The 25,132-nt window shown below is 37.8% G+C and overlaps 1 protein-coding gene across 1 annotated transcript; it reads left to right on the forward strand.

The window, feature by feature from the left end:
* The first annotated feature begins 6,449 nt into the window (after window positions 1–6,449).
* Window positions 6,450–8,083, forward strand: LOC144355674 (uncharacterized). Its single transcript, XM_085494061.1, has 3 exons — window positions 6,450–6,989; window positions 7,174–7,356; window positions 7,898–8,083. Exons 1-3 carry the CDS (start codon window positions 6,450–6,452, stop codon window positions 8,081–8,083), a joined length of 909 nt encoding a protein of 302 aa, XP_085350187.1.
* The last annotated feature ends 17,049 nt before the right edge of the window (window positions 8,084–25,132 follow it).

The raw sequence follows: 25,132 nt of genomic DNA on the forward strand, positions 1-25,132 counted from the left end.
CTTTGGTGGGAATCCATGCGATTCATCGGAATGTTAATATATTGACGTAGAAAATTTATTTTCATACACGTTTATTTGAATCAAAAAAATTATTCCCGCATATGTATTCAATAAATTCATATTTATTAACTATTTTCTACAGTTCTATTTAATGCAGATCGTCTGAATGACTAATGACCCTGTGTAAATTCTTTTCAACTTTGTACCACGAAGTGTTTGTGTGACGTCCAGTCAAATAGACTGATCATTCAGGACTGGACATTAAGTACAGAAGGCTGGGTTTTTATGATGGTACAGATTTCATGGCTCGCTACTAATACTTCCATCGGGTCGTTGCATATTTATAAATCTAGTTTGTTTGTTGATCAACAGCGTAGAGATAATCACACAATACCATGTGATAAGAAATATTTGTCAAGCCTGTTATGTCATAAGGGATGGACCATTAGATTTTGGGAGGGGTGGTCACAATTCGAAAAAAAAAACAATTTAGATAAATAATCTTAACAAAAAATAATCACAACAATACTTTCGGAAAACAAAAATTGAGAGAGGTGACTGAAAAAAGAAAAGTTGTTCGGGTTATCACAGAACTATAAATTCAGAATGTATGAATACAAAGTACTAAGCCAGTGTGTCATCACTTGTGTTGCTACTACTATCTGACAGATACAAGTCTTGATTTAAGAGCTCATATTGGTCAGTGGTTTGATCAATCTCAGTACTGCTGTCAATGCTGGAGCAAGTGGTGTTGATGGAGGAGTAACTTTCTTCTTTTTCAACAGTTTTATTAAAATCCAGATTAAAGAAAAAATGAATATGATGATCATCATCAATGTGGAAACTATTTTCCATAAACATATATTCTGAGTATAGATTCAAATTCGTTGGGCAGATGTGATAATGTTTGACAAGCATGCAAGGAAATATGTGTGTACTATCCAGATATAGTATGGATTACATTTTTGTAAACATGTATTTCTTATTTGAATCAATAAAATATTAATAAATTTGTGGTTTTATTTTTTACATATTTAAAGCAAATATTCATAGTATATTTTTTATTCAGCGGTACATGTATACCAGGATTTTTAAAATTCATTAACTTAAAGGGAAGCAGAGGTGTGGCTTTTTACACTCTGTACATGAAATCTGCGATCTATGAATGAATTCTGTCAATAAAAACAACTTGCTTGTATGTGCTGTGAATCAGACGACAAACGTCCGCCTTGCCTGGCGTCATTTCGCCTCTAGAGGGCCAGTCGAATGATGTCATCAGTGAACACTGATAATTGAACCCATTCATGCTAGTACATCAATCCCATAGAAATGTTCTATGAAAGACCGTGTTAACTGACTACTTAAAAGTTGAAACATGGCGAGGTTGTGTGCGTATGAATGCCATAACGATTCATGTTAAGTTTCTCGAATTCCCAAATAAAATGTTGGTTGCGAGAAATCGGCAGAAGAACTAACCTGAAAATGAAGACACGTACAGCGCTCTAGCTATAATAAAACAGTGAGCCCAACTTCCCACTTTTAATCGACCGCTTATCGCTTAATTTCCGACTGCACTTTTATCGTATTTTTTCTCCCACCGACTCATTGAAAACACCACCCGGTCGCCCAAACACTGGCCCAAACCACGAAATAGTGGTTTTGAGTTATACAGTTTGAGGATACAATGGGTACTAACTATTACTAAATTCGGAACTACTCTTCAATCTATACCACATTGTATCGTTCGCGGACGAAACTTCACCTGTGTCCAATATTATATAACTGACTTTGCGTAATTATTATGAAAGCGATATATTACAATGTTGAAAGGTTTAGAGCCGGTACAACATTGTAAACAAATTTGCGTAATTAGAAATGCAGCGCACTTAGTAAACGACCTCAAAATATACAAGTTTGCGTACAGCACTGTCAGAACTAAATAGTAATTTTACAAGATCGACGCGCGGAGCATGAAAGAAAAAGATTGCTAAGGTAACGCGCCTGTTCAGTGCGTGACTTGGGGGTCAAACTTCGGTCAACACACACTAGATGTCGGCATCGCCGCGCAGTAAGTTACGCAATGAATTGCGTCCCAAAAGTCTTTTGTAAAATATTATAACTAGTTTCCAAGCTTTTGATGCAGCCAGATTTATTTAACTTTGTGGCAATATAATCTTTTTAATTTCCCAGTCCTTCTGTTCATTCATGGTCTTGACAATAAGTGTGAATTGCTGTGCCAGACTTTCGTACCCGACCGCGGTCAGACGGCGTCATGAAATCTGTGCATAAAAGGCGGGCGACCTGCGGTTGTTTGATTTCCTACTCTCTCCTAAGCTAGCGATTGGTTAGAATGGTTATTAATATATTACCCGACGTACTTGTAAATCGGACAGTCATACCGCAATTGTGTTGAAACATTTTTGGGGCAGTAAGTAACGTCAGAATATTGTTTAAAATAAAATATTCCATCCCAATGAAATCTAGGTCAAAGGGTCAAATTGCGTGCATATAATTATATATAGTTAAAAACTAAATATATTTGAATTTTTGACGGCTATTCAACGTTTGTGCAAACCAGAATAAAAAAGGTAGTGTATACAATAGCGATATGACTGATATATCATGGCATTTGTTTACAATATTGTACCGGCTCTAGTATTGGACACAGATAAAGTTGCGTTCGCGAACGATACACAGTGGTATAGAGCCGTCCAGAATTTATAATAGTTAACACTCGTTGTATATCCCCAAACGTTTTGACTACTCCTGTGCCGGTGACCAGTGTTTGGGTGAGCGGTCGGTGTTTTCAATAAGCGAGTGAGAGAAAAAAAAACGGTAAAAATGCGGTCGTTTTCTGGTCGGAAAATTCAGTACGGTCGGAAATTAAGCAATCGTTTAAAAAGTGGGAAGTTGGGCAAAATGAGTACTGTAGTTCAAGTGATATTAGCATATTTCTCACTTACTTTTAACTCGTACAATAGTTATTTATTCACTCACTGTTTACTATAGCTACTGGAACGCTGTACGTGTCTTCCCTTCCGCCGATTTCTCGCAACCAAAAACGTGATTTTTTTATTTGGGATTTCGAGTCTGTATTATACTGGTAAAGATCTTCCCGAGTCTGTATTGTACTGGTAAAGATCTTCCCGAGTCCGTATTATACTGGTAAAGATCTACACGAGTCTGTATTATACTGTTAAAGATCTTCCCGAGTCCGTATTATACTGGTAAAGATCATCCCGAGTCCGTATTATACTGGTAAAGATCTTCACGAGTCCGTATTATACTGGTAAAGATTTTCCCTAGTTCGTATTATACTGGTAAAGATCTTCCCGAGTCCGTATTATACTGGTAAAGATCTTTCCGAGTTCGTATTATACTGGTAAAGATCTTCCCTAGTTCGTATTATACTGGTGAAAAACTTCCCGAGTCCGTATTATACTGGTAAAGATCTTCCCGAATCCGTATTATACTGGTAAAGATCTTCCCGAGTTCGTATTATACTGATAAAGATCTTCCCGAGTCTGTATTATACTGGTAAAGATCTTCCCGAGTCCTATTATACTGGTAAAGATCTTCCTGAGTCCGTATTATACTGATAAAGATCTTCCCGAGTCTGTATCATATTGGTAAAGATCTTCCCGAGTCCGTATTATACTGGTAAAGATCTTCACGAGTCTGTATTATACTAATAAAGATCTTCCCGAGTCCGTATTATACTGGTAAAGATTTTCCCGAGTCTGTATTATATTGGTAAAGATCTTCCCGAGTCCGTATTATCCTGGTAAAGATCTTCCCGAGTCCGTATTATACTAGTAAAGATCTTCCCGAGTTCGTATTATACTGATGAAAAACTTCCCGAGTCCGTATTATACTGGTAAAGATCTTCCCGAATCCGTATTATACTGGTAAAGATCTTCCCGAGTCTGTATTATACTGGTAAAGATCTTCCCGAGTCTGTATTATACTGGTAAAGATCTTACCGAGTCTGTATTATACTAGTAAAGATCTCCCCCGAGTCTGTATTATACTGGTAAAGATCTTCCCGAGTCTGTATTATACTGGTAAAGATCTTCCCGAGTCTGTATTATACTGGTAAAGATCTACCTGAGTCCGCATTATACTGGTAAAGATCTTCCCGAGTCCGTATTATGCTGGTAAAGATTTTCCCGAATCCGTATTATACTGGTAAAGATCTTCCCGAGTCCGTATTATATTGGTAAAGATCTTCCCGATTTCGTATTATACTGGTGAAAAACTTCCCGAATCCGTATTATACTGGTAAAGATCTTCCCGAGTCCGTCTTATATTGGTAAAGATCTTCCCGAGTCCGTATTATACTGGTAAAGATCTTCCCAAGTCCGTTTTATATTGGTAAAGATCTTCCCGAATCCGTATTATACTGGTAAAGATCTTCCCGAATCTGTATTGTACTGGTAAAGATCTTCCCGAGTCCGTATTATACTGGTAAAGATCTACCCGAGTCTGTATTATACTGATAAAGATCTTCCCGAGTCCGTATTATACTGGCAAAGATCTTCCCGAATACGTATTATACTGGTAAAGATATTCCCTAGTTCGTATTATACTGGTAAAGATCTTCCCGAGTCCGTATTATACTGGTAAAGATCTTCCTGACTCCGTATTATACTGGTAAAGATCTACCTGAGTCCGCATTATACTGGTTAAGATCTACCCGAGTCCGTATTATACTGGTAAAGATCTTCCCGAATCCGTATTATACTGGTAAAGATCTTCCCGAGTCCGTATTATATTGGTAAAGATCTTCCCGAGTTCGTATTATACTGGTGCAAAACTTCCCGAATCCGTATTATACTGGTAAAGATCTTCCCGAGTCCGTATTATATTGGTGAAGATCTTCCCGAGTCCGTATTATACTGGTAAAGATCTTCCCGAGTCCGTTTTATATTGGTAAAGATCTTCCCGAATCCGTATTATACTGGTAAAGATCTTCCCGAATCTGTATTGTACTGGTAAAGATCTTCCAGAGTCCGTATTATACTGGTAAAGATCTACCCGAGTCTGTATTATACTGATAAAGATCTTCCCGAGTCCGTATTATACTGGCAAAGATCTTCCCGAATCCGTATTATACTGGTAAAGATCTTCCCTAGTTCGTATTATACTGGTAAAGATCTTCCTGACTCCGTATTATACTGGTAAAGATCTACCTGAGTCCGCATTATACTGGTAAAGATCTACCCGAGTCCGTATTATACTGGTAAAGATCTTCCTGAGTCCGTATTATACTGGTAAAGATCTACCCGAGTCTGTATTATACTGGTAAAGATCTTCCCGAGTCTGTATTATACTGGTAAAGATCTTCCCGAGTCCGTATTATACTGGTAAAGATCTTCCCGAGTCCGTATTATACTGGTAAAGATCTTCCCGAGTCTGTATTATACTGGTAAAGATCTTCCTGAGTCCGTATTATACTGGTAAAGATCTACCCGAGTCCGTATTATACTGGTAAAGATCTACCCGAGTCCGTATTATACTGGTAAAGATCTTCCCGAGTCCGTATTATACTGGTAAAGATCTACCCGAGTCCATATTATACTGGTAAAGATCTTCCCGAGTCCGTATTATACTGGTAAAGATCTTCCCGAGTCTGTATTATACTGGTAAAGATCTGCCCGAGTCCGTATTATACTGGTAAAGATCTTCCTGAGTCCGTATTATACTGGTAAAGATCTTCCTGAGTCCGTATTATACTGGTAAAGATCTGCCCGAGTCCGTATTATACTGGTAAATATCTTCCCGAGTCCGTATTATACTGGTAAAGATCTTCCAGAGTCCCTATTATACTGGTAAAGATCTTCCCGAGTCCCTATTATACTGGTAAAAAATAACTTTCACGCCTTTAAAGTGGTGGACCGCTAGTAGCCGCGCCCGGCACGCGACACTCTACCAGTCAAAAAGCTACGCCTGGCTGTTGCTATGGTAAATGGTGCCCGGAAGTCTCATTTGGCGGCTGGAAAAAATCGCCACAGCTGGGTAATTCTAATACACTTTCTCGAGTTTTGATTGGTATAAGCCTTCATCTCTTCAAACATCACTGCTATGGACTAATATCGAACGGTACTGTCTATCTTTGATAATCGACAATATTTGTTCATGCACTCAATTCACCGGGTTATTCAGGATAACGATCGACTAACGATAAAGTTTGATTCAAAGGACTCTCTCCAATTGGCCGATTGTGATCTTGACGTCATACCCAGGGGTGGTCATTGACATGCATTACCATATACTTAAAGATAAAATTGAAATTTTTATTTTGACGGATGGTTACACACATGTCCCCGCGTCAGTGTACGTATACATTGTTTACATTATGTAGACATTATCTGCTTGTTATAAAGCATACGCACATACTAGGATAGGATAGAACTCATAAGGGATGGGCTTGACAGCAACAACGAAACATGTCGCTCATTTCGACAGTAAAACTAGTCCGGCACACATTTCAAGTGACCAGGTATATTTCATCTATCAATGTACCCACAGAATCAGGATTCAAGTTTACTGATTGTCTGCGGCGTGACACATCTATGAACACTCGTATTTACGGACGACAGTGGTTACCAGGCTCATCATTTGTCCGAAACAAACTTCCGAAGTATCTTGCTGCACCACGAAAAAACAGACCAGCCGTTTACGAAGCCACTGCAGAGGGGTTACGTGTGGAGGATATTGATGTCTGGGCACTTAAAGCACGTTCTATCATTGAAGAAAAACTTCACATTTTCGGGACAATCCTTTTCACGGGACTACCTCTTAAAAATGCTACGGATTTCTCAAAATTTTTCAAATTTCTGGGCTACCAACCCACGTCGTATGTCGGGGGTGTTGGGTCAAGACATCAGATTGCAGATAACATACTGACTGCTAATGATAATGATCCACCAATTTACTCTATCGAACCACACAATGAAATGTCTTATACAAACCACTATCCGCAAAAGGTACGTACAATTTACACAGTCTCATCCGCACCACAAGGTGTCTAAACTGATAATGTAACTTGAATGGGCAGAAAAATTAGGGTCTTCCTTATATAGATCGATATGATATGATATGTACATGCAAGTCTGTTCAGCGAGTAACGTGTACCATATTTTAATATAATTTTACTTTTATATTTTGCAGATTTTCTTTTTTTGTGATGTTCCGGCCCAGTGCAGCAATGGCGGCCAAAGTATAGTATGTGACGTCAGAGAGATATTGCCAAAATTAGATCCAAAGGTGGTGGAGAAATTTGACAGCCTTGGTGTTCGATATTGGAATTATCTTACGGCCAACTCACATGGAAATTTCAGAGGATTACATGACGTAAGAATTTCCAATAATTCAATCACATGATTTTGTATTGCCGTATTGGCAAATTATTGTTTACATTTTGTAAAATATTAAATATGGAAGCAATGAGGCTCCAACTGTGAGACGAAATGGTAGCTTATAAATAAATAAACGCTGCTCGGACTGATAAATATGATATATAGAAGATAATATTTGGTAATCGTTATTTATTTAATAGTTATTTAGGACTACGATTACCAAATATTATCTTCTAACTGTGAGACGTAGGTTTCCACTGTTTCAATGTTACGTATTATCACGTGTGAATGAATTTTAATTCGTGCGGAAACGAAGTGAACTATTGTCAAGTATTTTCTCGTTATAACACGTGACTTAGCCTCGGAAAGTAAGAGCAATAAGTTTAATCGTGGTATATTTCACATTACTGTCACCATAACGTGCGATGTTTTCGAAATGTTCACATACAATGTATTCCGAATAGCCATCTAGTATCGATACAAACCTTTCTTTTATCCGGATCAATATTTTTAATTTAAATAATTATTTTAATTAGACTTTCGACACCGATGACAGGATAGTGATAGAGAGATTCCTGGAAGCCAACCAATGGGAATATAACTGGGAAGAAGATGGATCATTATCATATTGGTATACGTTATCAGCATTCACGGTACATCCCAAAACTGGTAAGATTTTGTCATCAGATATAAAGCATCGCGGTAGATTATTATTAAATTAAATGTTGGAATCTAACAAATGACAAATCTTTATCATCACACACTATTTCTGACGTTGGTTTCAGTTTTTCCGTGAACATGTACTTGCTGGAACTGTACTATGACAGAACCCCACACTCTCCCCGTGGCTTTCGTTGCGTATGGACATTATTTTCACGAGTGATGCGGTGTATCCTGCGACCGTACTTTCACGAGCGAAGCGAGTGAAAGTACAGCAGAATACACCGCATCTAGCAGCGCGTGTCAGTGTAGAACGCGCCCGGAGAACGCGTGTCACTGTTCGTTTGAAATTAAAATAATCAGACGTCTAATCTGAGTCACTGTCCGAGTAAATAACTCGTTGACGTTTAGTTGGGACCACGGCAGAACCAGAACTTGAACCAGCCGCAACCATCAGCATCGAGATACCAGGTTTCTGCTGGCGACGTTGCGGCGTTACTCAGTTCCAAATAAAAATTACCAACGCCAAAAGAGCAACATTTTAACCGGTAATCAAGACTCAGTCAATCCACGACCAGCAAGCAACATCACACATGAAGTTGTAGCGTGCAGCTCAGCGACAACCGCTGTCGACGAAAGTCATCCCGTCAGTGGTTGCACGGCATGTTTGCGCCAGCGGCTAGTATTTATAGTTCACCAGCGACTTGTATTTATAGTTGTGTGCGCTCCTTTAGTAGCGCTGTGCATGACGGGTGTCTTCCGCCATTGTTGTTGCTTTTCAATAAAGCTGTTTCTTATCGTTCACCGGTGTTTGTATCATTACTGGCGTGGTGGCAGCGTCGGGATACGAAATCGACGCTAAATATCGTCCCTAAGAAGTCCGGCCATTCACTCAAGCAATCACCAGTGAACTTTAAGTCCACTTTAAGTTAGTGTGTCGCTTTATATTGAACTGTCATCATGGCCTATAATGTACGGGCGCCAAAACAGTGGAGTTTGACCAAACATGAGTCAATAACGTCGTTCGAAGCCTGGCGGCAAAATCTGCAGTATATTTTGTCACTGGATCCAAATTTTGCTATATTTCTTGCCACTGATTATACATGGAATAAGAAGTCTGATGCCACGCCACTGCGTGGTTTTACCGACGATGATGAAGGTGTCGAAGAACCGAAACGCCGAACCGCTCAACAAAAGGTCATGCATCTCGAATTAATGCTGGGTCAAATTGCCAATTATTGTCCTGTAATTTCACACAACACCATCATAAAGTCGTCCACATCCATGTCATCAATTTGGCAAGCAATTCGTTTACACTATGGCTTCCAGACCTCGGGTTCACATTTCCTGGATTTTAATAATATTAAATTAGAAGCTGACGAGCGCCCAGAAGACCTATACCAACGCCTGGTTTCATTTATTGAGGACAATTTGTTACATCGTGACAGTGATATAAAACATCATGGGGAAACCACCACCATTGATGAAGAACTCACACCTTCCTTAGAAAACATCATTGTGCTCACATGGTTACGCCTATTACACCCACAGCTACCAAGCTTAGTGAAACAACGGTATGGCACTGAGTTACGCTCAAAGACGCTTGCTACTCTAAAACCAGAAATTTCTCAGGCATTAGATTCGCTTATGGAGGAGGTTCACGTTTCAGCTGATGCCAAGGTTTTGCGCTCCGTTGCCAATCAGTATATACACACCAAGGACCCTCCAAAACAGACTACAACATCAACCAAGCGCCAGAGCACTAAATCATGCCCATTGTGTAAACAAGCTGGTCGTCCTAAATACCAACATTTCCTAAGCAATTGTAAATATTTACCGACAGAAGATCGCTTATACATTAGCAAATCTCGGCAAATAAGTTGCCAGGATGATGAGTCTGACAGTGACGGTGAAGATATCACCACTGATAACTACAGTGACCAACCATCAAAAAATAGTGTTCGCACTTGCAGAGTTAACACAAAGCAGTCACCATTCTTTAAGGCTTTCTACCACCATCACCCTCTGCAATTAACACTAGACACCGGGGCTGAAACCAACATGATTAGGTCTTCACTCGCTAAATATATAGGAGCTACTATTCAAAATAGTTCGCAAAAAGCACTCCAGGCCGATGGGCTGACACCACTTCGAGTTATCGGTGAGACTCATATCACACTTAGTAGAAACGGCATTGATCTTATACTCGACGCACTCGTCATCGAAGAATTGGATGTCGACATTTTAGCTGGCACACCGTTCATGACAGTCAATGACATTTCCGTACGCCCAGCTATGCAGCAAATAACTATCAAAGGCACACATGTTGTTAGGTATGGAATCGAAGACGACACACTCCATTCACACAAAGTACGTCGCACACAGGCATTGGTATTGCGTTCCCCATCGGCCTCATCTGTTATTTGGCCTGGAGAATTTCTAGAAATTAAACTACCACCTAATATTGATGAAGATGAAACTTTCGCTATTGAGTCGCGTCATGATTCACCCAGCATGCGTAACCTCAAACCGTCACATAGATGGCCTCAGCCAGATATCATTGAGTCAGTCGCAGGGAAAATTCGCATCTGTAACAACTCAATGTCACCAAAAGTAATACGGCGCAATGACCACTTTTGCCAAATTCGTCATACCACTTCACCACCATCAGCAGCATCTAGTACACCAGTCAAGGACACTCTTGACAAATCTCGTCCACGCTCACCAACAATGCACTCGGATGGTGTCGACCTTGACCCTGACGCAATATTGATGATCGATGAGCGCTCCCAATTTCGAAGTCTACTTCGTACTTACGACGATGTCTTCAATCCATAAATTTCCGGTTACAACGGTGCATGTGGTAAATTTGAAACGTCTGTCAACATGGGCCCTGTTGAGCCTCCTCAAAGAAAGGGGCGCGTCCCTCAATACGCTCGGGATAAGCTCGTAGAGCTTCAGAAAAAGTTTGATGACCTCGAGAAATTGGGGGTATTCCGTCGACCTGAAGACGTTGGAGTTACCATAGAGTATCTAAATCCATCATTTCTGGTCAAAAAGCCAAACGGCGGTTATAGACTTGTTACTGCATTCGCCGACGTCGGTCGTTACAGCAAACCACAACCTTCGCTAATGCCGGATGTCGATTCAACGCTACGAACCATCGCATGCTGGAAATACATGCTCAAGACTGATCTAACCAGTGCTTTCTACCAAATCCCATTAGCAAAGGCCTCGATGAAATATTGCGGTGTCGCAACACCCTTTCGTGGTGTGAGAGTATATACGCGTTCGGCCATGGGCATGCCCGGGTCAGAAACTGCTCTTGAGGAGCTAATGTGTCGCATATTAGGTGACTATATACAAGAAGGGTGTGTCGCAAAACTTGCTGATGACCTATACTGCGGAGGGAACACCCCACTTGAGCTACTCCAAAACTGGGAAAACGTTCTACAAGCATTAAGTAAGTGTAACATTCACTTGTCAGCCAGCAAAACAACGATCTGCCCAAAGTCCACAACCATTTTGGGTTGGATTTGGCGAGAGGGCCAACTTTCAGCGAGTCCTCATCGCATTGCAACTCTTTCATCATGTCTACCTCCTGACACTGTCCGTGGACTACGCTCATTCATCGGCGCCTATAAAGTATTGAGCCGTGTCATAAAAGGTTGTGCAGCTATAATCGCTCCATTTGAGTCAGCACTTGCAGGCCTGTCATCACCTGACAAAATTCAGTGGTCAGATGGCTTACTACATAGCTTTAAAACAGCACAAACTTCACTCGCACATAACAAATCAATTGCTCTTCCTCGTCCCTCAGATCACCTATGGATCATAACCGATGGCTCAGTAACCAAGCATGGCATTGGCGCAACCTTCTACGTTACGCGCAATGACAAAACTTCACTAGCAGGATTCTTCAGTGCCAAACTACGCAAACACCAAGTTACATGGCTACCATGTGAAATCGAAGCACTATGTATTGCGGCATCAGTTAAGCACTTCAGTCCGTTTATTATCCAATCAGAGCACCAAACCTGCGTTCTAACTGACAGCAAGCCATGTGTACAGGCAGTTGACAAACTCTGCCGTGATGAATTCTCATCAAGCCCACGTGTCACTTCCTATCTTTCTACTGTAAGTAGGTACCAAGTTGCATTGCGCCACCTTGCAGGTTCAGCCAACGTGCCCTCCGATTTTGTGAGTCGCAATCCACCAGAGTGTGACGAACCAAATTGCCAAATTTGTCAATTCATCCAGCGCACTGAGAACGCGGTTGTAAGGGGATCCACTATTACAGACATCATTAACGGCAAACTACGCCTCCCGTTTACCACCAGATCAGCGTGGCTAAGTACACAATTACAGTGTCCAGATTTACGACGTGCACACGCTCACCTAAAACAAGGAACAAGACCATCAAGGAAACTCACCTCAATCCAGGATGTGAAACAGTATCTTGCTATCGCTACTATCGCAAGAGATGGTCTCCTCGTCGTTAAACACAACGAACCCTTCCAAATGTCATCTGATCTAATCATCATTCCACGCGCTGTTCTTAACGGACTTTTAACTGCACTTCACATCAAACTCGATCACCCAACTAAACACCAGCTAAAGCAAGTCTTTAAACGCAACTTCTACGCTCTTGACCTGGACAAATCCATTGAGTTAGTGTCACAACAATGTCATGTCTGTACGTCACTTAGTAAGCTGCCTGATACGCTAATAGAACAAACATCTGAGGACCCACCACACTCAGTCGGAGTATCTTTCGCAGCTGATGTAATCAAACGCAATCGCCAACTCATACTCATCCTAAGGGAAACCGCTACGTCTTACACGTCATCCACTATTATCGATAGTGAGAACCAAACCGCACTACGTGATGGTATAACCCGTTTAGTCATTGAAATGCGTGCACTCGACGACCCATTTGCCGTGGTCCGTGTCGACCCTGCTCCTGGTTTCATAGTGCTGCGTAATGATAGTATGCTTGAACAGTACCGTATCAATGTTGAGATTGGTCGCATTAAAAACATCAATAAGAATCCCGTAGCCGAAAAAGCCATCCGTGAACTGGAAGAAGAGCTCCTCCGGCAAGACCCAAGTGGTGATCCAGTTACTGCTGTACAACTAGCTATAGCAACCGCATTAAACTCTCGCATTCGCAGTCGTGGACTATCAGCTCGCGAAATGTGGATACAACGTGACCAATTCACTAATGAGCAAATACCACTCGTAGACCGTGAGCTCATCACACAACAACACAAGTCACGCACTATTAATCATCCATACAGTCAAAAGTCTAAGACAAAATATCGCGACAGTACAGTCAACAACATCAAGGTCGGTGACTTAGTCTACTTACGGTCTGACCGCAACAAGTCACATGCTCGCAGTAGATTCCTCGTTGTCAGTATCGATGGGGAGTGGTGCTTCATTAGGAAGTTCACTGGGTCGCAGCTACGCGCTACTTCATAGGTCAAATGCAACGAATGTTACAAAGTACCTGACCAGTACTTTGACACCACTACTTACAACAAAACACCTGTTCAAGACAACAATGATACAGAAGCCGATGATCACCAAGTATCCAGCTTTCCTCCCAGTCCGATTTCGCCTGAGACACCAATCGAAATATGTCTCCCCACAATCGATGACAATTCTTATCTTGTAGACAATGTAGTCAGTAGTGAGACAGAGAAAAACACTGAGAATATTGAGTCTTTGCCTAGTTCCCCTCCAATATCTAGACCTCAACGGCATTGTAAACCTGCTAAGTATCTAGAAGATTATGTAACATAATCAATGTACTTTTTGTGACATGTATTGGATCATTTTGCTTGTTATGCCATTGCCACTCACGCAATGAATTTTCGTGTTTTCTCGTTTTCGTTTACGATGATTTTCTTCGAAAAAGAAAGAAAGAGGTCACGCCAGTAGCTAGTACTTATAGTTCACCAGCGGCTTGTATTTATAGTTGTGTGCGCTCCTTTAGTAGCGCTGTGCATGACGGGTGTCTTCCGCCATTGTTGTTGCTTTTCAATAAAGCTGTTTCTTATCGTTCACCGGTGTTTGTATCATTACTGGCGTTGCGGAACTTTTAACTTCAACATAAACTGTGTATCATAGTCGTCCAGTTCAAGTTCTGGTTCTGTCGTGTTCCCAACTAAACGTTAACGAGTTATTTATTCGGACAGTGACTCAGAATTGACGTCTGATTATTTTAATTTCAAACAAACAGTGACACGTGTTCTCCAGGCGCGTTCTACACTGACACGTGCTGCTAGGGCGTAACACTTATATTGGAACATATTAATGGGCAATGGGGTTCCCTGACCTAAATTCCATCCCGGTTTGCACGTTCTTTCTTTAATACGAAATAATCAAGTATGGAACATATGTAATAATAACAGAACCCCACACCCTCCCCGTGGCTTTCGTTGCGTATGGAAGTTATTTTCATTCGAGATGCGGTGTATTGCTGTACTTTCACTCGCTTCGCTCGTGAAAGTACGGCCGCAGGATACACCGCATCACTCGTGAAAATAACTTCCATACGCAACGAAAGCCACGGGGAGAGTGTGGGGTTCTGTCATAGTATTGAGTTAATTGTATTGTATAATTGTTCATTCATAACAGCAGAAACACTGGAAGAAACAAGATCAAGCCGTGTATAATTTAACTATGCTGTAATTAAAATATAATACTCAAATGTCACGATAACAATAAAGAATCTCGTGTATCTAGACTCGGTTCTAGCCTCTTGTCGCTGCGCTACTGCGACTCAGCCTCAAGTACCCAAAGGCGCCAGGCGTATAAAAATAATAAGCCCACTACTCTGTGCAACAAAATAACGTTATCATTTGTACATTTTTCCACTACTATTATTGGTTACTTATTGTGTAATATCGCCGTGTAATTGTTTACAGGTGAGCGGGTGTGGTTCAACCAAGCTACGACTCATCATGCTACCTTCTATAAAGACCACCCTGTATTTCATGGTGTAGATATACCTAATCATAAATATCCTTATCATTGTTACTATGGCGACGGCAGTGAGATTGAACCTAGTACAGTACAACATATTCGCGATGTTCTGTGGCAGACGACCGTTGGTTTTCACATGAAAAATGGAGAGGTTTTAGTGTATGATAATGTGTATGCACAGCATGGTAGAATAGGGAGTACGGGTGAACGCAAACTATATATATCTATTACAAGCAATTGACGCTTGTATCCTGGTTACGGGGAGTAATGGGTCTTAGACGAAAATGGTCGCCGAGATCTCTTTTATTTTTGACTCTCAATCAATGTGTTCAATTCTTTCATTTATTTCATTGCGTCAATTTGTCCTAATACCATGGTTACGTAGGTCAGAGGTCAAAGAAACAATTGCTCAATGATGGGGAAAATTGAAACATAATTTGAAGAGAAAACGAGTCGCTCTCTCGCTCTGAGGGAGTTCTTGGCGGCCATTCTCGCTATCATGCCTTTGTGAAAAATATTTACATTGATTTGTAAGCTTTGGCAAACTTACCGTATCTGTGATTTAGACTCTTACAATATTAATTTCAAACTGGCTGAAATCATCATCAAATTGTTAAAACCTGTTATATCTTCCAATTTACTATTAAAACCAATATATTTGATTGCAAATAACTCATTAATTACATTCGTTAATCTTCAACTCAAAATATGTACTTATTACAAACAACACCCGACAGTATATTGTCGTTTTAAACTTTTATATCAATTCTCAACCAAGTTTAATTCAAGCTTTAGTGTTATCTTAATGTCTTGTTTTGGTAGATCATTATTACTACATAAAATATTAAGATTGATGCATCATACTTTTATTTTATTCAGTTTATTATGGAAATGACTTTTCTGAATTAGTTTATTGAGGCAAGAAATACAAGTCTAACAACATTCAATGAAATTATCCGGCCTTGTCGGGGTTCAAAGGGGTTGTTAGTTCAAAAGAGTCAGGGGCGTCGATCATAGGGGGACAGGTTGACACGTCCCCCCACTTTCCAGACTTACCCAAATATCAAAATATCAATAATAGGTTTATATCAAAGCCTGCGTTTGTGTAAGGCCTTTGGTTCTGTGTACATGTACTGTATTCTTAATGATCAAGAATGAAAATCCCCAAGTGTGCACCAAATGACTTCAATTTGGTTGCATATTTCAAAAATGTCTACCTTCTGAGGGGGGCACATCCCTCCTCGGAGTTACACACTATATTCCGACACCCCTATGTTCCGACATCCCTATATTCCGACACCCCTATGTTCCGACATTATTATATTCCGACAACCCTATATTCCGACAACCCTATGTTGAGATGCTAATAGGTTCTGACACCTACGAAATTTTAGAAACGTTTTTGGCATTTCACTGCATTTTTATCTCTTTACTATAAGAAAAAATATCATTATTCTTCTTCAAATATTATTCTACGCTCACCTTTCAGATCAACAATAAACTATGTACCTGGCAGTCTTCATGTGGGTCCCTGACAACTTGTACTCGGGGAGACCTAACTTATATTGTTTAGTACTTTTATGTTCGACGATCATCCAATAAATTCTGAGCCGGCCAGAATGTGCCATATTTTCAATGGAAACGCTAGTAGTCGGAAGCCAAAATTGGATAAATACCCCTCCCCATGGTAGAACAAAGCAACATGTTTTTTCTCTGATCAGTCTAGTTACAGAATACTGACTGTACAATTAAAATTAGGACAAGGCTGTCAAATTTACATGCCATCATAAAATAGACAGAAACATGGAAATTAATTTGGTCCTTTTGCTCCCGAAAATCAGGGTAAATATGTTAGCTTTAAAAATTATACACAGCGTCAAATAAAAAGGGAATTTTATGGGATCAACCTTATACAAAGATATAATTACGTAATAGCCTGTCACATATTAAATAGGAATACCTCAGGCAAACACCATCATGTTATATATCAAATTAAAGCTATATTGGTGTAGCGTACAAGTATTACGTTGGATATTACATCGTATAATCCATTACTTATTGACATTATGAATTCATTAACTTTATTATACGTTATTCATCAAATGGCATTTTCTGGGCAAATCCTGTCTATGATAAAATGAATTAGTCATGACATATTCATGTATTTGAAAATAAGTCTTTTTATGCTTTCTCAATATTTTATTTATTTATTTATTTATTTATTTATTTATTTATTTATTTATTTATTTATTTATTTATTTATTTATTTATTTATTTATTTATTTATTTATTTATTTATTTAAGAGAACGCTATTACACTGCCGAGAAATTACATATAGATAAAAATGGAGTTCAAATAGATGAAGAGACGTTGCCTGACCTAAGATTTACATAAGTAAATTAAACATATGTAGCAAAGAAGTTTGGGTAATTTACACAAACGTAAAATACAAAATCGACGACTGCACAATGGAGCGAATAGGCAGTTTCAAATACATCTGCAGAACACGAAGGATATTGACAAAGAAATAATGTAAAGTATAAATACGGGATATACATGTTTTGGCAGATATAAGGATAAGTGTTTAAATTGTGTATTATACCAGCTGTCATTTATGAGTGTAACATATGGGAATATTTTCAGAATAAAGAGGAATATCAGAACAATGCAATGTAACAACGAAGAATAGAATATAATAGTGCTTTCTGACTTCCTTAAGGAAATCTGTCTAATATGGACCTTAACCTTGAACGATGAATTATGCATCAAATTTGCAGGTAGTATAAACTTGTACAATATCCTCGCATTAGAGGAAGCCGGCCTATTGTACATTTGAATTATTGGATAAATATCTGATAATTCTCGATGTTTTAGATTGATAGTAGACAGCGTCTACAGCTGGGTGGTGGTTTATTTTTTTTTTAAATATGGAATTCTCTGAGACCTATCAATGTCTTAGATTGATAGGAAAACGTATAACGTGTGGAGGTAAACAAGGAATGTTGGTCGAAATATATAATATAGGAATAGAAAGAGATAGTGTAAAACCTTTGTATTTTTTGGCAATCTCAAAAACTTATGCAAACACTACGGAATGCTAAATGCAGTGCCTATTCATCTCTCGCATAATAAATAAATAAATGATTTTAATTAATATGTAGATAAACTTGGAAAAGTGCTATCGGATGTAAACGGCAACCTTGCAATTCCGCGACTGATGAATATCGAAGTACAACTTTCATAAAAAAGGTAAAATAATTCTCCGATAATTATCGATCTAAAACTTCGATAGTTAGGCAATCGGAGGATTTAAGGTTGGAACCATATCCAACAGACACGGATATTGTCAAATAATTGTCGAAGTATTTGAATGATACAATGGGCGACATTGTTTGATAATTGTCGGGTAACATTATGCTAGATCCCGCCTTCACGGACTTTCGAGCATCATGACCGGACTACACTACAGTTGGATTTCCAGTATTAACCCTCAGGACATCCTGGTTATATCAAGGTAGTAAAAAGTCACGCACGGCTAGTCAGATTCAGTTTGACACAAGTGTACTGTGTGTCGGAACATAGGGGTGTCGGAACATAGTGGTGTCGGAACATAGGGCAGTCCCCCCTTCTCAGACACCCCCCTGTTCGCGCGAGCGCGGACATTGGCCGCTTACGCGGACACAAAAGTGTCCCCCTCACTTTTCAGAATGGATCGACGCCCCTGAAAAGAGTTGCTACAGTTACGAGCCCGACTGAATGTTAGCACGCTCGTACGTCTTGTTTATGTTGTGAGGCACATAAATATCAATCCGCACTGTGAATGTTTGAATAAATAGTAAAAAATAAGATTAATAACCGGCATAAATGAACCATTAGTTCGAAACAATTGCATTTATTTATAGCCTCTGTATTGTATATAATAAAAGCTCATGGACTTGATACTGCTTTTGCGGTTCCAAGTCACACGGATAACGCACCCTCACCAATTCGTGTACGAACCGTACGACCCAAAGCCGTATCCAGCCCATAATGACTATTAATAAACTTATTGAAGAACTGGGTTGCTTGTTGCGTTAATGGATAAAGATTTAAAATATGCCTTGTGCTGTTAAGTGTATCGAACTGTTCGGAGTTCGCCTCTGGCCATTAACTGTGGTATTTGAACAGTGGACGCGATAATAGTGGAGATTATATTATACCAGTATACTGATGGTGTTAATCCTTTTGCTATGCATTCTCGACGTATATTGGAACTGAGATCGCCGTGCACGTAACCGTACATACACCACCGCGTCTTGCCATCTCTCAAAATTTGGTCGAAGCAAGCACCTTTGAACGTCAAATATCCACTGTTACAAATAATAATAATAATAATATTAATAATAATAATAACTTTATTACACAACTTAACCATCTGTGGGTTTAGTAAGGTAAAAAAAATGAATACAAAATAAAAATAAAATAAGACACACTAAAACACTTAAATTAAAATACACTGAAATTCAACATAGAAATAAATACAAATTAGAAAATCTCTGAAAAATTGATTAAACAGCAGCAAGGTTCTCCCAGACCACAGTTACATATTTATCTTTTAGAAAATTGTATTTTTTAAATAATATGACAAAGCCATATTATTTCCCATTATTTTCACAAACCTTTCCAGTCATTAATTTTTATTTTAAAATACTTTAAGACATCTTTTTTCTCTACTTCATAGAAATTGCAATCTAAAATGAAATGCATTTCATCTTCAATTTGATCTGAATTGCATTTTTTGCACGTTCTTTCATTTTCTGGGGTTTTTGGTTTACTCTTCCTTCCCAATTCAATTTCAAGGTTGTGGTCACTGAGCCTAAACTTTGCTAAAACTCTACGTTGGATGAAGTTTTTCATTTCATTTAGATAGTTTTCTAATTTAAATTTGTGTTTAAATATATTATATGTTCTAAGTTTGTTCCCCTCTCTTTTATTTAATTGTTTTCTCCATGATTGAATAAATTTATTTGATAGCTTTGTTTTTACAACATTGGTTAGTTGATTAATATTGTTGATCTTGTTAGTTTCTTTTATTTTAGACAAGTTTTTTTCTCCAAAAATTGTTTTTATTTGAGTAATCCAGGTAGAATTATTTTGTATTTTCTTTAATGCACATTTTAATATGTGATTTTCAGGAAGCAAATTTATTCTGTACCAGTATTTAACCTTTGAAACCATTGCATTTATTCTTACTGGTAATCTACCTAGTTCATCCCTTATACCAACCGATGGTGTAAATTTACTAACACCAAGAATAAAACGATAATACTTATTACATACTTGCTCTAGGTTATTTGTGTCATTTGTTAGTTCACCTGCCCAAATTTCTGACCCATACATTAGAATGGGTGTAACCAACCGATCAAATAATTTTAAACACAATGAAGTTGAAATCATTTTATGACTAAGTATAGTTTTTCTAATGGAAAATAATGTCTTCATTGCTTTATTTTTTAGCATACAATGGTTTGTTTTAAATTTTCCATTCGGAGTGAATATCATACATAAATAACAGAACTCCTTGACTGGTGTTATGTTTTTACCATCTATAATAAAAGTTATAATAAAGGTTTTTCAGTACTCTGTTACTTGTGTTGAATATCATCACTTTGGTTTTATTAACATTCACATCAAGATTCCAGGTTTTACAATAGTGTGCTAATTTATTCAATTTTGTAAACCCTCTGCAGTCTGTGAAAACAAAACAAGACCGTCTGCATATAAAATAGAGTTTAAGGGTTTATCACCAATCATGATTGGTGTATCACCACTTTTACCAAAATAACCTGGAAGATCATTGATGAATATGTTAAAAAGGGTGGGTGGGATATTACAACCCTGTTTCACACCACATGTAGACTGAAAACCCCCTGTTAAACCAGTTGACATCTTGACCTTGTAGTTTATGTTATTGTACATGGATTTAATGATTTCATAGAAGTGACCATTAATTCCTAATTTTTGTAATTTTAGAAATAATGCTTTCCTCCAGACGCTGTCGAAAGCTTTTCTAAAATCTATAAAACATGAGTACATGCGTTTTGGTTTATCATAATTTTTTATGACCTCGACTGCTGTACAATGTTTTATCAATAGCTGTTTTAAGTAAAAATATAGCATCTGTTGTGCGTCTTTGTACTTTTGTCAGTAAATCATTGTTTTCCAAATAAGATGTCAGACTTTGATTTAATATGCTGGTAAATAATTTGGCCATACAATTAGACAAGGCAACTGCTAGTAGTTATTTGGATCTGATTTGTCACCAGATTTATGTAATGGCACCAACATAGTAGATTTCCAGCTATCGGGGAATTATCCACTCATTAGAATATGATTAAATACTTTTAGTAAAGATGTGTTAACTAAACTATTATCATTTTTAAGCATTTCATTTGTAATGCCATCTTCCCCTGCAGACTTTTTTTTTCTCGTCGTTCAACACTGCATTGTAGTTTTTTAAGTTCTCCTTTGCTAATAAGTCTTGGTCAATTTTATTATTCTTTATGTTATTATTATTATATAGCTTATTAAAGTAATCCATAAAATTGTCACTTGTTATAATGGCATCAGATTTTCTATTTTCTGCATTCCTCGGACGTTTTAGTACTGACCAATACTCTGTGTGATTGTTGTCACCCATTTCCTGCAACTCTTTTATTGTATTTTCTTTAAATTCTTTTTTCTTATTTTTGACTATTTTTTGTAATGTTTTTTTAATGTATAGTAAGTATGTTTAACAATAAAATTGTTTGGCTGATGAGATAATGTTTTTGCCAGTTTTATAAGCTTTCTTCTTCTGTCAAACCAAGGCTTTTTATATTTTGTATTTCTCTTTTTATCTTTTCCTTGTTTGACCTTTTTAAGCTATTGTCAGCAATATTTAGTAGAATGTTTTTTAATTGATCAGTTGTTTCGTTCACATTCATGTTTACTGTATTAGAATTAAGAAATGTATAAAGACTCTTTTCAAAATTTTGATTTTGTAAAATATTGTTGAACTTATTTTTTGAGTCTTCCCATATGTATTTGGGAGGGAGTGGGTTTAACCTATCCGTCTTTTCATTGTTACTTTCTCCCTTAATTGCCAATGCCATTTCAATTGAACAGTGATCTGACAGGTAGTTTAAGTCATTCACTTTGAAATGCTGTATGTATTTATACATGCTTTTAGTACTTACACAATAATCAACCAAACTGGATCCAGCTGGATGATAACATGTATAAATTCCCACTAGATCACCTACTGTCCTCCCATTAACAATTATCATATTATTACCAATACAAAGATCAATCAACTGTTTACCAAACTTATTAATTTTACTGTCTTGCGTTTGTATTTTACTGAAATTATCTGAGGTATAAGTAGTTGGAACAGGAATATGCACATTGCCATCAAATGGTATGTTGTCAGTAAGGTTTCCTGTTCGACTGTTCATATCACCAATAATAATCACCTCACCCTGCTGGGAGAACCTTGTAATATCTTTTTCTAAAGTTTCAAAATAATCATGGTCTCAATGGTATACAGAATTCTCTGGCGGTATATAAATGCAACCCAGATAGATATCTTTGTCCAGAGAAAATTTGCACCACATAAAATCACTTATGTCAGAAGAAATTTTATGCAACCCATTTCTTAATATTGATTTAAACAACAGTGCAACACCTCCCGAATTTCTTCTGCTCCTGTTGGATTTTCTTATCCTATCTGACCTGAAATGGCTATAATTTTCTACATCTAATACTAAACTATTACTACTGCTACCAAAGCCATGTTTCTTGTATACAAACAATATCATAATTTTGTACTGCTGTACTAAAATCAATCTCAGTACATTTGTCACCTAAGCCATGTACATTCCAGCTGCCTAGCTTTAGGTATGTTTTATTAATTTGTTTCATTTTTTGATTACCTAACTGTGTACAGCAAACAGGTAGGTTTATGTCGAAATATTATATCTAAATAGTTACGTGTTGTATATAAAACAAAAAGAAAAAATAATTTGGCATGTCCATAATTAAGTAAATGTAAAGATGAAAAAAAAAGATTAATAATTTGGCATGTTCTCATCATACTGGTGATTATACATATAATCTCTTCTTGGTTTAGTGTCTTTATAATATCCAGAATCATAATTGTAGTGTAGATTGTCGTCATATCTGTCATAACAATACATCCTTGGGGCATGTTGGTACAAGTCTCTTTGGTTAAATTTTTCATTATGGCCATCATATAATGCATCATCACGATATTGATTAATATGCATGTTGTCGTAGTTTCTTTGTCTTTCATTTCTGTACTGGTAGTAATGACGACTGCGGTATTCATTGTTATTATCATTTTGTTGTTTTCTTCAATTCTGTTGACGTCTATATCCATTATTGTGTTGTGATCCTGTTATCGGTTTTGTGTTTTGTCTTGTTGGAATGTGATCGTCTCTGTATCTGTCATGGACACGCTGTGATACATTACGTAATGTGTATTTAATATTACCTACTAGTACACGTGTACCATTGATATAAATGTGTATTCCATCATCACAATATAATTCTTCATTATCACTGAGTTTCCTGTGCTCTATATAAATACATTGTTCAGTTTCATCACATTTGTTCTTTATTCTCTGATTCAATTTTGTTATGTCATAGTTTATACTGTCCTTGTTTCTCTGCTGCAACAAAATACTTGATACAGCAATCTGTGCACCAGAAAACTTGTTGCGTATATTATCAATCAGACTATCCATTTGTCCACTGACAAAGTCAATGTCATTCTTAATAATAATAATATACACTCACTTCTGCTGTGTCAACACTCCGATGTCAGAAGAGCTTTACGTATGAATGGGATACTACTATTAAAGTGCACAGTCTTCCAGATGAGTCTTTTAGGCGTATCTTTTCACTTTGTCTGTGACGTTCATAGTGTCAAATTATCAGTTTCGAAAATAGTATTTCTTAAAATATGCTTGAAATCAAACGATTTTCTGAATACAGAACGTGGGTCTAATAACTATAAATTGTCTATACAATTAGTTGCAGGTGAGTTGTCATGTGGTATAACATTCATAACACCATCAACAAATATTGATGGCGACATTTCATGCCTAGGTCAGTTGAAGTGAAATTGTCAGTTCAACCTATCCAAATAATATCCGTTTCTCTAGTCGCATGTTGGATTGATTGTGATGAATACAGACTGCAACCTAATAATAGTGGTTACATCTGCATCGGCCACTTTCAAAATTGCAGGCTTGCTTTGCTGGAGGTATGCTATACGAGGACAGTAAAAACGTTTTCAGAGAGCAATTCTAGTATTACAAGTTTCTATCACTGGTTAAATGATGGTTATGTCATAACAATTGAAATTTTTAACCCTGCTACAGACTCAGAGGAAATGGTGAGGGCGAGCAGAACATTATTTATAAAGGCAAAGAAACCATGCCTCCATGTCAATGTTCACCACCTGGTAAAGTTTAAATACATTTTGTAAAATATCAGAGAAGTGAATATTGGGGTCACAGACGTAACTGAACACATTTAAAGTTAGTAGAGAAAAACACACTCCCACCACAGTATATCAATGTATTGACAGAAAAATGCATAATTTTAACCAAAGTAACAACCAATGGCATCCAAAGCAGAACACTATTTTTTTTTAAAACTGTTTAAGTAAATTACACTCCACATCGATGACACTATTCAAAGATAAATCCAAGCAAATCACAGAATGCTGCATTGAATAGCTCATAAATATGCAATGTACTGGAATGTGCAATTATTAAATATTTCATATCGTAAGACGCGATTACATCAGACATTTGATATTTCTGTAGATAAGTCGGTTATGAACAAAAAATCTCGATATGACAAACAACATACAAAGAAACGCCATGTCAGGTACTGTATTGGTTTTGATACTTGCGTCATTACGTTATTCCTCAGATAAGGGATTTGATATTTCTGTAGATGTGTCGCTTATGAACATACAATATCGATCTGACAAACAACATACAAAGAAACGTTCACAGCCTGCGCTGATTTTGTCCAGATGTTATGTTCATATGCGACATATCTA

This window comes from Saccoglossus kowalevskii, chromosome 19, assembly GCF_978046115.1.
Source record: "Saccoglossus kowalevskii chromosome 19, keSacKowa6.1, whole genome shotgun sequence".
Lineage (NCBI taxonomy): Eukaryota > Metazoa > Hemichordata > Enteropneusta > Harrimaniidae > Saccoglossus > Saccoglossus kowalevskii.